Below are 15,765 nucleotides of genomic sequence, written 5' to 3' on the forward strand. Positions count from 1 at the left end.
AGCGACTTACAAATTGGTGCATTCACCTTATGATATCCAGTGGAACAACCACTGTACAATAGTACATCTATATCATTTTTTGGGGGGTGGGGTTTAGAAGGATTACTTTATCCTATCCCAGGTATTCCTTAAAGAGGTGGGGTTTCAGGTGTCTATGGAAGGTGGTGATTGACTCCGCTGTCCTGGCGTCGTGAGGGAGCTTGTTCCACCATTGGGGTGCCAGAGCAGCGAACAGTTTTGACTGGGCTGAGCGGTATAATGTACAGACAAAGGTATGGTAGGATGTGAATACAGTGGAGGTAAACCTAGGCATTGAGAGAGATATTGTCTCTAGAAACATCATTGAAACCAGGTGATGTCATCACATGTGTGGGTGGTGGAACTGAAAGGTTGAAAAAGGTATAATGAGCAGGGCTAGAAGGTCTTCAGTGAAATAAGCCAATAAACACTAACCAGAACAGCAATGGACAAGGCATATTGACATTAACCTCTCTGGGAAATGTGGGACGCTAGCATACAACTATTATATCCCATTTTAAAGATACACTTCTCCTTAATCCAACCACATTGTCCGATTTCAAAAAGGCTTTACGGCGAAAGCATAACATTAGATTATGTTAGGACAGCGCCGAGACAAGAAAAACCACACAGCCATTTTCCAAGCAAGGAGAGGCGTCACAAAAACCAGAAATACAGCTAAAATTAATCACTAACCTTTGATGATCTTCATCAAATGGCACTCATAGGACTTCATGTTACACAATACATGTATGTTTTGCTCGATATATTTCATATTTATATCCAAAAACCCCATTTTACATTGGCGTGTAATGTTCAGAAATGTTTTGCCTCCCAAAACTTCCAGTGAATGAGCACATCAATTTACAGAAATACTCATCATAAACGTTGATAAAATATTAAACTGTTAATAAAATAATTATAGATACACTTCTCCTTAATGCAACCGCTGTGTCAGATTAAAAAAAAACTTTATAGCGAAAGCACACTTTGCATTAATCTGAGTACAGCGCTCAGACATCAACAACAAGCAATATAGATACCCGCCATTTTGGAGTCAACTAAAATCAGAAATAGCATTATAAATATTCACTTACCTTTGATGATCTTCATCAGAATGCACTCCCAGGATTCCCAGTGTGTTGGTGTGGGGGGAGCTCTGCTCAGAATATAGGCACACTACTACTGCTCTACATTCCATATGCCTTTGCATGCTAGGCCTAGGCTAGGGAGACAGAATACTTGGGTTATTTGTAGCCTACTCACGGCACAGTTACTCTTTGGGGCCCTGGTCCTGTGAAGTCCTGTTGCCCTATTAACCTCTTGGGGCTAGGTGGGACGCTAGCGTGCCACCCGTGGTGCACTCCATCAACAGCAGGTGCATTTCAAGAGCGGCAAATTTGAATCCAAATAAATGTCAAAATTCAAATTTTTCAAAAATACAACTATTTTACACCATTTGAAAGATAAACATCTCCTTAACCTAACCACGTTTTACGATTTCAAAAAGGTTTTACGGCGAAAGCATAAATTTAGAGTATGTTAGGACAGTACATTTACAAGAGTTGTGTGTAATGTTTTGTCAAGTCAAAGACAGGGTCACCAAAACCATAAAACCAGCTAAAATGATGCACTAACCTTTTACAATCTCCATCAGATGACACTCCTAGGACATTATGTTAGACAATGCATACATTTTTAGTTCTATCAAGTTCATATTTATATCCAAAAACAGCGTTTTACTATGGCATTGATGTTGAGGAAATCGTTTCCCTCCAATAACCGGCAGTCAAGTCAGCGTCACAAATTAAATAATTAAAATTAGAAAACATTGGTAAAATATTATATTGTCATTTAAAGAATTATAGATTTACATCTCTTGAACGCAATCAACTTGCCAGATTTAAAAATAACCTTACTGGGAAATCACACTTTGCAATAATCTGAGCACTGCGCCCAGAAAAATACGCGTTGCGATACAGACTAGACGTCATGTTGGGGAGATCTAAAATCGAAAATACTATGTAAATAATCCATTACCTTTGATTCTCTTCATCAGATGTCACTTCCAGGTATCACAGGTCCATAACGAATGTAGTTTTGTTCAAAAAAGCTCATCATTTATGTCCAAAAATCTCCGTCTGTTAGCACATGATGTAAGCCAGCCGGACTTCTCGTCATGAACGAGGGGAAAAAATATATTTCCGTTCGTTCAAACATGTCAAACGTTGTATAGCATAAATCATTAGGGCCTTTTTTAACCAGAACATGAATAATATTCAAGGTGGACGAATGCATACTCTTTTATAACGTATTGGAACGACATGAACTCGCGCGCCAGGTGTCTAATGGGACATCATCGTTCCATGGCTCTTGTTCGGTCAGATCTCCCTCCAGAAGACTCAAAACACTTTGTAAAGGCTGGTGACATCTAGTGGAAGCAATAGGAAGTGCCAAAATATTCCTAAGCCCCTGTGTTTTTCAATGGGATAGGTTTAAAGTCAATACAACACATCAGGTATCCACTTCCTGTCAGAAAATGTCTCAGGGTTTTGCCTGCCAAATGAGTTCTGTTATACTCACAGACACCATTCAAACAGTTTTAGAAACTTTAGAGTGTTTTCTATCCATATATAATAAGTATATGCATATTCTAGTTACTGGGTAGGATTAGTAACCAGATTAAATCGGGTACATTTTTTTACAGGAAGTGAACTGTCTGACCATTTCTTGAAATTCTTTTCCATCTCTATCTTTTACTAAGGATCTCTGCTCTAACGTGACACTTCCTACGTCGTCCATAGGCGCTCAGAGCCCGGGAAAAACCTGAATGTCGTCATCCCAGCCCCAGGCTGAAACACATTATCGCCTTTCTCAAGTGGCCGATCAAGGGACTCTGGGCTTAGGCGCGTGACCCGACCGCCCCCGCCTTTGTGATTTTTTCCTCTGTTTGCCGAGAAGTACGAGAAAAGTGGCGTAAAAATTGATTTTAAACAGCGGTTGACATGCTTCGAAGTACGGTAATGGAATATTTAGAATTTTTTGGTCACGAATTGCGCCATGTGCGCGACCCTTCTTTACCATTTCGGATAGTGTCTGGAACGCACGAACAAAACGGCGCTATTCGGATATAACGATGGATTATTTTGGACCAAACCAACATTTGTTATTGAAGTAGCAGTCCTGGGAGTGCATTCTGACGAAGACAACAAAAGGTAATCAAACTTTTATAATAGTAAATATGATTATGGTGAGTGCTAAACTTGCCGGGTGTCTAAATAGCTAGCCCGTGATGCCTGGGCTATGTACTTAGAATATTGCAAAATGTGCTTTCACCAAAAAGCTATTTTAAAATCGGACATATCGAGTGCATAGAGGAGGTCTGTATCTATAATTCTTAAAATAATTGTTATGCTTTTTGTGAACGTTTATCGTGAGTAATTTAGTAAAATGTTAGCGAATTCCCCGGAAGTTTGCAGGGGGTATGCTAGTTCTGAACGTCACATGCTAATGTAAAAAGCTGGTTTTTGATATAAATATGAACTTGATTGAACAAAACATGCATGTATTGTATAACATAATGTCCTAGGGTTGTCATCTGATGAAGATCATCAAAGGTGAGTGCTGCATTTAGCTGTCTTCTGGGTTTTTGTGACATTATATGCTAGCTTGAAAAATGGGTGTCTGATTATTTCTGGCTTGGTACTCTGCTGACATAATCTAATGTTTTGCTTTCGTTGTAAAGCCTTTTTGAAATCGGACAGTGTGGTTAGATTAACGAGAGTCTTGTCTTTAAATAGCTGTAAAATAGTCATATGTTTGAGAAATTGAAGTAATAGGATTTTTAAGGTTTTGAAAATCGCGCCACAGGCTTCAAGTGGCTGTTACGTAGGTGGGACGAATTCGTCCCGCCTAGCCCAGAGAGGTTAAACTCTACCTCAGGATATTGGCTTTTTGGTTGCTCTTTTAAAATGCTTCTGAATCTGTTCATCTTTTTTTCACTGATTTTTCAGTGCATGTTCCAGGTCTGATTGCAACATTTCTTTATTTTGCAATCTGTTTTGTTAACCCTAAAAAAAGACAGGTGTGTTTGTAGATGAATAGATTTTGGACAAAACAAGTGGTAATTGTGGGGCTGGATTACTTCCAGTTCTCTGTTAACTCACTGCCATTACTCAGAGCTAGGACAATGGAGTTGGTATTGAGAAAGACCTCCTTGTGATTCTCTTGACATGGCCAGGCTTTTTGTCCAATGAATCCCATGGACACATGGCATCTTGTTTTCCCAACCAGGCAGTCGGAACGTTCTTACTCAGACAAATCAATAATGCATCACTCAAACAGCGCACATCATGACAGGGAAAAAATGGTGGAGTGGAGCATCACAGGAGCACAGATGTTTAATTTTGCCTGCCTGAAACACGGACCTCAGACCTCGCCCCCTTTCTCAAAACAGCGAGTGGAACTTTAAGGATGGAATTTGCTGACTGGTCAGTGTGGCAACATGATCCACTCAGTGCCCAACACCCCTCGGCTTTCCCAGAACCCTGTGCTAACACTGAGTCCATCCACCAGCCTAGAGCCGCAGGGCTGCTAAAGGGGGAAGGAGACGCAGGCTGGATTCATATGTCTTTTTCTCTCCCTCTTTCTCTCCCTCTATTCCTCTCTCTCTCCCTCTCACCCACCCTCTCTTCCTCTCCTTCTCTCTCTCTTATTTCTGCCATGTAACAAATATCAAGAGGTCAGAGAGGCACTGTAGTAACTACACCATGTGTGTTGATTGCAACTGATTATTATTAATTTATAATTCAGGAGGATCTCTGAAAAATTATTTTCAGATAAGTCACTTCAGTAAAGGTGTGAATAGTGGATACACTGAGGAAAGTGTGGCTGTGATTTAAGTTCCCAGTGCTTAATGTAAACGTATCCACCTCCCAGCCCCGGGCTAGTGTTAACTGTTATGCTTTACCAATTGGGAGCAATTGACCTATTGACAGCGGTTGACATTACCTGTCTAAAGGATAGGCAGTGTGGTCTGTCTAAATGTGTAGTCATCACTCTGCTGGGTCACCCTAGGCTATGGGGAAGGAAGGAGTAAAAAGAGCGAGAGAATGTGGCTCTCAGGGGGTGTTTAGAAAACTATGGGTAGATAAAAGAGAGAATGTGTGTCTTGGTTTCCCAACCAGGTGACGATTGTGGTGGGCCTTTCTGTTGGGAAATGAAATGTGCTGAAATGTATTGTCCCACCATCGTTCCCTAGCTTTTGTCTTTGCATTTGACCAGAGCCATGGGCCCTGGCCAGAAGTAGTGCACTGAATAGGGTGCTATTTGGGATGGAGCCTGCTCTGATGGGAGGGAGAGCGAGACCAAAAAGAGTGCTCGCTGTCTGGGCGCGATGGTCTGGTCTGTCTGAGATACAGTATGTTGCTGTTGGCTCTGCAAAGCCCATGGTGGCAACATGAGAAATCCCACCAGTCCCTCATTCCTCCCCTCCCCAGGGGAAGGTAAAGGTTAGAGACCCAATCATCATCTTTTCCTTTCGCCCCTCTGTCATCTTTTCTCTGCTCTCTTGGACCACTTCAGCAGACAGTCACAATAATCTGGGAGCTCAAGGAAGTGATGTCAGTGAGCACTGCCCCTATATAGGGCCTTTACACCCTTCTGGGATATTGATGCCTTATTAATACCTAAGGGTTGAAACGTTGTATTAATAAAATCACCTGAGATCATGAACAGCAGTGTGCAGAGTTGTATTTTTTATATTTCATGAGTTCACCTATAAACCTGCAAAAAGTACCTAGATGTGTATATGTTTTTTAGCTTTTGTAGATCGAGGACTGGGCTGGGTTAAGAGCTAAGGAGTTTACATGTTACGCATTGTGTAAGACCCGTGCCAGTGTTTCAAAGTATGCACATGTATGCAGGATGACTTTTTCTTGAGCAGATGGTCAGGGGGCCGGGACATAATTACAAATAATTGTAGACTGCAAGTTGACCGCAAGAAGCCCAAACAGAGATAACATATGACTAAAACATTATCATTGAGTTGCACCTCCTTTTGCCCTCAGAACAGCCTCGATTCATCGGGGCATGGACTATAAGGTGTTGAAAGCGTTCCACATGGATGATGGCACATGTTGTCTCGAATGCTTGCCACAGTTTTCAAGTTGGCTGGATGTCCTTTGGGTGGTGGACCATTCTTGATACACACAGGAAACTGTTGAGCATGAAAAACCCAGCAGCGTTTTAGTTCTTGGCACACTCAAACTGGTAAACGCCATGGGACCACGCAGCCATCATACCGCTCAGGAAGGAGATGCGTTCTGTCTCCTAGAGATGAACATACTTTGGTGCGAAAAGTGCAAATCAATCCCAGAACAACAGCAAAGGACCTTGTGAAGATGCTGGAGGAAACAGGTACAAAGTATCTATATCCACAGTAAAATGAGTCCTATATCGACATAACCTGAAAGGCCGCTCAGCAAGGAAGAAGCCACTGCTCCAAAACCACCATAAAAATAGCCGGACTACGGTTTGCAACTGCACATGGGGACAAAGATCGTACTTTTTGTAGAAATGTCCTCTGGTCTGATGAAACAAAAATAGAACTGTTTGGCCATAATGACCATCGTTATGTTTGGAGGAAAAAGGGGAGTCTTGCAAGCTGAAGAACACCATCCCAACCGTGAAGCACGGGGGTGGCAGCATCATGTTGTGGGGGTGCTTTGCTGCAGGAGGGACTGGTGCACTTCACAAATTAGATGGCATCATGAGGGAGGACATCAGTCAGGAAGTTTAAAGCTTGGTCGCAAACGGGTCTTCCAAATGGACAATGAGCCCAAGAATACTTCCAAAGTTGTGGCAAAATGGCTTAAGGACAACAAAGTCAAGGTATTGGAGTGGCCATCACAAAGCTCTGTTCTCAATCCTATAGAACATTTGTGGGCAGAACTGAAAAAGTGTGTGCGAGCAAGGAGGCCTACAAACCTGACTTAGTTACACCAGCTCTGTCAGGAGGAATGGGCCAAAATTCACCAAACTTATTGTGGGAAGCTTGTGGAAGGCTACCCGAAACGTTTGACCCAAGTTAAACAATTTAACCTCTTACATCTAGACGTTCCGCTAGCGGAACACCTGCTCCAATATCCAATGATAGGCGTGGCGCGAATGACAAATTCCTCAAAAATACAAAAACTTAAATTTTTCAAACATATGACTATTTCACAGCATTTTAAAGACAAGACTCTCCTTTATCTAACCACACTGTCCGATTTCAAAAAGGCTTTACAGCGAAGCAAAACATTAGATTATGTCAGCAGAGTACCCAGCCAGAAATAATCACACACCCATTTTTCAAGCTAGCATATAATGTCACAAAAACCCAGAAGACAGCTAAATGCAGCACTAACCTTTGATGATCTTCATCAGATGACAACCCTAGGACATTATGTTATACAATACATGCATGTTTTGTTCAATCAAGTTCATATTTATATCAAAAAACAGCTTTTTACATTAGCATGTGACGTTCAGAACTAGCATACCCCCCGCAAACTTCCGGGGGAATTTACTAAATTGCTCACGATAAACGTTCACAAAAAGCATAACAATTATTTTAAGAATTATAGATACAGAACTCCTCTATGCACTCGATATGTCCGAGTATGTTCTATGTTCTAAGTACATAGCCCAGCCATCACGGGCTAGCTATTTAGACACCCGGCAAGTTTAGCCTTCACCAAAATCAGATTTACTATAACAAAAATGTTATTACCTTTGTTGTCTTCGTCAGAATGCACTCCCAGGACTGCTACTTCAACAACAAATGTTGGTTTGGTCCCAAATAATCCATCGTTATATCCGAATAGCGGCGTTTTGTTCGTGCGTTCCAGAAACTATCTGAAATGGTAAATCAGGGTCGCGCTCATGGCGCAATTCGTGACAAAAAAATTGTAAATATTCCATTACCGTACTTCGAAGCATGTCAACCGCTGTTTAAAATCAATTTTTATGCAATTTATCTCGTAAAAAAGCGATAATATTCCGACAGGGAATCTCCTTTTCGGCAAACAGAGGAAAAATCACAAAGATGGGGGCGGCCAGGGCACGCGCCTAAGCCCACAGTCCCTTGATCGGCCACTTGAGATAGGCGATAATGTGTTTCAGCCTGGGGCTGGGATGACGACATTCAGGTTTTTCCCGGGCTCTGAGCGCCCATGGAAGATGTAGGAAGTGTCACGTTAGAGCAGAGATCCTTTGTAAAAGATAGAGATGGCAAAGAAGTTCAAGAAATGGTCAGACAGGCCACTTCCTGTAAAGGAATCTCTCAGGTTTTGACCTGCCATTTGAGTTCTGTTATACTCACAGACACCATTCAAACAGTTTTAGAAACTTTGGAGTGTTTTCTATCTAAAGCCAATAATTAGATGCATATTCTAGTTACTGGGCAGGAGTAGTAACCAGATTAAATCGGGTACGTTTTTTATCCAGCCGTGAAAATACTGCCCCCTAGCCATAACAGGTTAAAGGCAATGCTACCAAATACTAATTGAGTGTATGTAAACTTCTGACCCACTGGGAATGTAATGAAAGACATAAAAGCCGAAATACATCATTCTCTCTACTATTATTCTGACATTTCACATTTTTTAAATAAAGTGGTGATCCTAACTGACCTAAGACAGGGGATTTTTACTAGGATTAAATGTCAGGAAATGTCAGGAATTGTGAGTTTAAATGTATTTGGCTAAGGTGTATGTAAACTTCTGACTTCAACTGTAGATTCACCTGGTCAGTCTATGTATTGGAAAGAGCAGGTGTTCCTAACGTTTTTTCACTGCTTATATACTTTGGAACAGATTTCCAAAATAAAAATCACTTGGAGCTGATTTGCTGGTGTTTTTGCAATGTTTTATGTCCAATATTGAAACATTGTTTTTTGCTCTGAACACTTGGGGGGCCAAATAAAATCACCAGGGGGCAAATGTGGACCACCAGTTGGGGAACCCTGCTTGAGAGGGAGCACAGTGTCATTGCCTAGGGAACTAGTGCTATTTTGCATCCCATGTCTATAGTCACCCAACAAAATCCAGGTTGTCAAGTTGGCTATTGTAAAATTGCAAATTTGCCCTACCGCACACTGACCTTTGAAAAATGTGTTAATCTCATAAATGTATTGCTGTTTTCAACATTATTTTTCAATCATGCAATTCATTCCAGTGTTGTGTTTTATTAGTGATAACATATTGTAACCTATGGTAGGGGTAACTATGGTCTAGGAAGGTGTGGTAGGGTTAACCGATGGTATAGGACAGTGGTACACAACCTTTTTTGGTTACTGTACCACCAACTGAATTTTGCTCTGCCCGGAGTACCTCTGATGTACCCCCTCATGTGCGTCTTACCAGTAGCGCTATGGACTTATGAGTCTTCTCAAGTACTCCTGTGGATAGGCCAAGTACCCACAGAGTTCCTAGTACCCCTCGTTGGTAACCCCTGGTCTAGGATGATGTGGTAGGGTTTAACCTACAGTCTAGGGTGACGTGGTAGGGTTAATCTATGGTCTAGGATGGTGTGGGAGGCCTATCAGTTATCACCAGGCTCACCCTGACCTCCTCAAAGTGAAGACTGGCTCAGAGGACACATTAGCTCTAAGCCCTGCTTAATAATCAAAAGCATTCCACAGATCCCAACTCCCCTTCTCCAAGCCCTGATGCATGCCAGCAACAATATTGTGCATTGGACTCAGACCAAAGGTCCCTATCTGACTCACTGGCCAATAGACAGTGTATCTGCTGGGTAATTCTTCTTCCTCTTCCAGACTATGATCAGAGCCCAGACTCACAAGGATACAAGGACAGTCAGACCTCATTGACAATGTTGTCGTTGGTCAGCGGACATAGCCGAAAGGAATTATACTTTTGTTGTCATTAGTAGACATTCCAGACATGCGTTTCCCTTCCCTGCATACCTTAAGCCAGTATGCCATGAAAGGGAAGAAAGATAAATGGTAGTCTGCAGCTTAAAGAGAGATCTATTGAGAGACAGAGGAAAACAGGAGGCTTCTGCCTCTTTAAGGTACTTTAGATCCCCAAGTGGAGCCAGCAGCAGCAGCATAGGGTAATGCATTTAGGTTGAAATGGACAAAACAGATTGTGTTTTAAAAGGTCCAGCCTGCAATTTCCTCTCCCCACAATTCCCTCTGCTCCCCCTCTAACAACTTTCTCTCACTCACTCTCTATCTCTCTCTCATACACACACACACACACACACACACACACACACACACACACACACACACACACACACACACACACACACACACACACACACACACACACACACACAGACACACAGACAGACATTTACATAAACACATCCACACAGATCCTAAACTCACTCTGACAGACAATCTCATTAAATCGTTTTTTGGTAGTTTCTGTGTCATTCCACCAGAGAGAGGTAAAAAAATAATATTCCAGGGCCTCCCGAGTGGCACAGCGGTCTAAGGCACTGCATCGCAGTGCTTGAGGCATCACTACAGCCCCGGGTTCGATCCCAGGTTGTGTCACAGCCGGCTGTGACTGGGAGACCCATGAGGCGGTGCACAATTGGCCCAGCGGTTAGGGGAGGCCCTGGATTTCCTTGTCCCATTACGCTCTAGTGACTCCTTGTGGCGGGCCGGGCGCCTGCAAGCTGACTTCGTTCGCCAGCTGGACAGTGTTTCCTCTGACACATTGCTGCATCTGGCTTCCGGGGTTAAGCGAGCAGTGTGTCAAGAAGCAGTGCGGATTGGCAGGGTCGTGTTTCGGCGGATGCATGGCTCTCGACCTTCGCCTCTCCTGAGTCCGTAGGGGAGTTGCAGCGATGGGACAAGACTTTAACCACCAATTTGGATATCACGAAAAAGGGGTAAAAGTACAATTATTTATTTAAATAATAAAAATAATTCTAGAGCCAGTCCCTCCAACGTAAAGGAAAGCTCCTCAAAAATGTGTCTAATGTATGTTCAATTCGTCACTCTTGGCAAAAGAGGAGTGAAAAGCAGGGTTGTGCTTCTGTGATCTCTGGGAGGTGTGGTGATGTGGTATGGTTTTGTTGGGCCCCAGAGCCTCTCAGTATGAGCAACTCAATGGCTGCAATGAATTCCTGACTTTGACTAATTTATTTTCACACTTTCAAACTCCATCCGTCAGAATAGCGGTTCTCGTGCTCTCCTGTGAAAACAGTAGAGCGCTATCATCTTGGCAAGACTGGTAGTGCCCCCTCTAAACATTTTCCATAATTCTCTCTAGGATTATTCACTCATGATACCCAGTTCTGTGACATGATTGTCTGAAACAGATTTGAGGATGAATGGACATGATAGGAAGGTGACAGTCAAAGCTGAACAAACATTGTATTGCTTGAGATTTTTTTTCTTTTCGCATATGTTTCTCATCAAAGGCTTTATTGGACTGCATTTCATGCCAGTCATATCAATCAAATCTGGAATTAGCTTTAGGCTAATGGGCATTAGCATGACTCACAGCATGGTAGAGAGAGGGAGCTCTGGTAAGTGTTACTCTGGGGGGTTAACCCTGGAAGAATCAAATAACCACGGAGCACATTGTAGTGATACTGGCACACGCGCACACACACACACACATATAGACACACACACACACACACACACACACACACACACACACACACACACACACACACACACACACAAACAGAGTAGTAAGACCAGCACACAAACAACCCAGTGAGATCCACCCAGACACAGCATGGTAGGTGGTTACCATTTCCCCACAGACATAAACAGTGACACTATCAATGTCCTGCCTCCAGACGGGTGAGCCATGCAGTGTGTGGACTGGAGAAGCCAGCACTAAAGCCTCTCTCCGCACATCAACACGGCACAGCTAGCTCTATGGACGGCTAACACTAACCACATTAAACACTAGTTGTCCTGTAGTCAAACGTTTAATGTTAGCATTTTTCTTAGATTTATTTAACTTTGGCTATTAAAAAGGTTGACATTGGATGGTACGAGTGCTCAAGATGTGTGAGTTACGAGGCAGTAAAGGCTTGTTAACATTTACATTTACATTTAAGTCATTTAGCAGACGCTCTTAACCTCTGGTGCCCAGGGACTGAACTCTGTGTAAATGTTACTGTGTATCAGCGTGATGTGATTTATGCAGAAAGATGAGCCAGGATTCAGACATGCTGCTCACATGGATCTGTTTTAGACTGCTGGGATCCATATCCAGCATCACATTTATTTAAGAGGAGAGAATGGAGATGAAAGAAGACTGATCCCTTCTGTCTTTTCTTTTTGTCTGTCTGCCTTTCTCCCACTCTCCTATGCATACTCTCCCTTTTTTAAATCACCCCCTCAAATTCCCCCTCTCCGCTCCACCTTTCATTTAATCTTAACATCTCCTCACAGTCACACTTTTTCTAATCCTCAAATCAGGACACACCAGCTTCTGTTTAAGGTTGATGTTTTCATGGCTGGAACTTGATCTCAGTTCAGATTATAGTCGTTACCAGGCTCTGCTTTGTTCTGTTCTGTATGGCGGCCAATCTCTACCTGAAGTATGACACTGTAGCTACATATTACTGATTGATTCAGTTTTCTGTAAAATACTGTATGTCCCATTGTAACACACTTACATCTCCCTCTCCTGTCCCAGGCCCTCCCCGCGTGGCAGAGAAGATCGCCCACCGGCAGACGGTGCGGATCGGGCGCACCATGAAGCTGCAGTGCCCAGTGGAGGGCGACCCGCCACCCCTCATCATGTGGACCAAGGACGGCCGCAACATCCACAGCGGCTGGATGCGCTTCCGGGTGCTGCAGCAGGCACTGCGCATAAAAGATGTGGAGGCCGAGGACTCAGGCACCTTCATCTGCAAGGCCACCAATGGCTTCGGCAGCGTCAACATCAACTACACCCTCATCGTCATCGGTGAGTCCCCTCCCCATCCACCTAGCCTGATCTCAGATCTGCTGTCTTGGGGTGTGACAATGACCATAGGAGTTTGCAAGACAGAGTGAACAGATCTAAGACCAGGCTTCCATCCACTACCATACAGTCCAGTATCTCCTCCTCTCCCTGGATGGGAGCAAAGTGGCTCTAATATGTGTATGATTACACATGTCTGCTCTGCCATTGGTTAGTGGTTATAGTCATATCATGCTCATCAGTGGAATGGCTCTTCTTCCACATTCATGCTGTTGGAGAATCACAATCACCACCGTGACACCAGGCCAAGAAACGAGTGAACTTGACTTGAACAATAAGACACAGAAATACCCCTACATCTCTCCTCCTGTATTGTTCTCTGTGAACAGACAGGTCTAAAGAAACATGATAGGAAGAAAATGTTGTCTATTTTAGAAGAGAATAGCATACTGTGGCAGCCTAGGGGAGTCAGAGGTGAAATTCACAATAAAATAAAACATGCGGAGACCGTGTTGCGGTGCTTAACCTGTTATGGCTAGGGGGCAGTATTTTCACGGCTGGATAAAAAACGTACCCGATTTAATCTGGTTACCACTCCTACCCAGTAACTAGAATATGCATATACTTATTACATATGGATAGAAAACACCCTAAAGTTTCTAAAACTGTTTGAATGGTGTCTGTGAGTATAACAGAACTCATTTGGCAGGCAAAAACCTGACAAGGTTTCAGGCAGGAAGTGGCCTGTCTGACAAGGTGTCGTTCTTCTTGTCTCTGTTTATTGAAGAGTGAGGATCTTAGCTGTCCCGTGACACTTCCTACGGCTGCCATAGGGTCTCAGAAGGCGGTAAAAAGCTGAATCGTGGCTTTGCAGGCTCTGGCTGAAAAAAAGTAGCGCGTTTGGGTAGTGGCTGGTTACAGTACTGTGAGACTCAGGCTCGTGCCCGCGTCGACCGAAAGCTTTGTTTACTTACCTCTGTTTAGCTAAAAGGAGATTCCCGGTCGGAATATTATCGCTTTTTTACGAGAAAAATGGCATAAAAATGGATTTTAACCTCTATGGGCTAGGTGGGACGCTTCGAAGTACGGTAATGGAATATTTAGATTTTTTTTGTCACGAATTGCGCCATGCGCACGACCCTGATTTACCATTTCAGATAGTGTCTGGGACGCACAAACAAAACGCCGCTATTCGGATATAACGATGGATTATTTTGGACCAAACCAACATTTGTTATTGAAGTAGCAGTCCTGGGAGTGCATTCTGACGCAGATAACAAAAGGTAATCAAACTTTTATAATAGTAAACCTGATATTGGTGAGTGCTAAACTTGCCGGGTGTCTAAATAGCTAGCCCGTGATGCCTGGGCTATGTACTTAGAATATTGCAAAATGTGCTTTCACCAAAAAGCTATTTTAAAATCGGACATACCGAGTGCATAGAGGAGTTCTGTATCTATAATTCTTAAAATAATTGTTATGCTTTTTGTGAACGTTTATCGTGAGTAATTTAGTAAATTCTTAGTGAATTCGCCGGAAGTTTGCGGGGGGTATGCTAGTTCTGAACGTCACATGCTAATGTAAAAAGCTGGTTTTTGATATAAATATGAACTTGATTGAACAAAACATGCATGTATTGTATAACATAATGTCCTAGGGTTGTCATCTGATGAAGATCATCAAAGTTTAGTGCTGCATTTAGCTGTCTTCTGGGTTTTTGTGACATTATATGCTAGCTTGAAAAATGGGTGTCTGATTATTTCTGGCTTGGTACTCTGCTGACATAATCTAATGTTTTGTTTTCGTTGTAAAGCCTTTTTGAAATCGGACAGTGTGGTTTGATAAAGGAGAGTCTTATCTTTAAAATGCTGTGAAATAGTCATATGTTTGAAAAATTTAAGTTTTTGTATTTTTGAGGAATTTGTAATTCGCGCCACGCCTATCATTGGATATTGGAGCAGGTGTTCCGCTAGCGGAACATCTAGATGTAAGAGGTTAAACCAAAGTTGCGGGGAGGGGCAGCAGTCGTGGCAAACTGGGGAGTAAACCGTTGATAATACCCCACCAACACAAGGAAAGTTTTTACCTGCTTCTTTGTGGTGGGCTAAGGCCAGGTTGAAAGAGCCTCCACCTTTTGCTGCTGAGGTCTCAATCTGGGGACCCAGCGGCACTTCTGGAAGCCTTGGGGAGGGGGGTACACCAGATAGGGCAGTCACTCTCTCCCGGGGAGGGGCATGCCACTGCTTTAGCAGGTTCAAGTGATATAACTAAGTGGGTTTGCATCGCCCTAGTTGCTTTACTTTGTAGTTCACCGCATTCACTCATTCTTCACTCGTTCCTGGCCACCTGGCCACTTGACCTTGGAGCATGTGTTCCCGCATCAGAGGCCAGACTCTCGCCATGTAGTGGCGCATCTCCTCCACGTATTCAGTAACTGACTGGTGAGGGGAGAGTTGTTGCTCCCAGGCCTCTTTTGCCAGGTCCAGCATGCCCGGGCCCGTCTGCCGTACAGGAGTTCGAAGGATGAGAATCTCATGGATGCCTGTGGGACCTCTCTGATGGAAAACAGAACAAAGGGTATTAGCTGGTCCCAATTTTTTCCTTCTGCGTCAATGGCTTTCCTTAACACAAGCCCATCGGTTTGGGGATGCTACGCAGAAGTACGGATTTGGCTTACCTTTAACATCCTGCGCATTTCATTTCATTACCCGGGACATGAAGCACGATACTTTATCGGTCAGGACTTCTTCTGCAATCCCCACCCGACTGAAGAGAAGGAACAGTTCCCGTG

The 15,765-nt window shown here is 43.2% G+C and overlaps 1 protein-coding gene across 2 annotated transcripts in view; it reads left to right on the forward strand.

Moving 5' to 3' along the window:
* The window catches only part of LOC106604972 (fibroblast growth factor receptor-like 1), a 110,029-nt gene that overhangs the window by 19,796 nt on the left and 74,468 nt on the right, over positions 1–15,765 (forward strand). For both annotated transcript variants that reach the window (XM_045718267.1, XM_045718268.1), the window contains one exon: positions 12,705–12,977. In XM_045718267.1, coding sequence (XP_045574223.1) covers positions 12,705–12,977 — 273 coding nt within the window. The remainder of the gene's footprint in view (positions 1–12,704; positions 12,978–15,765) is intronic.

This window comes from Salmo salar, chromosome ssa05, assembly GCF_905237065.1.
Source record: "Salmo salar chromosome ssa05, Ssal_v3.1, whole genome shotgun sequence".
In the NCBI taxonomy this organism is placed as follows: domain Eukaryota; kingdom Metazoa; phylum Chordata; class Actinopteri; order Salmoniformes; family Salmonidae; genus Salmo; species Salmo salar.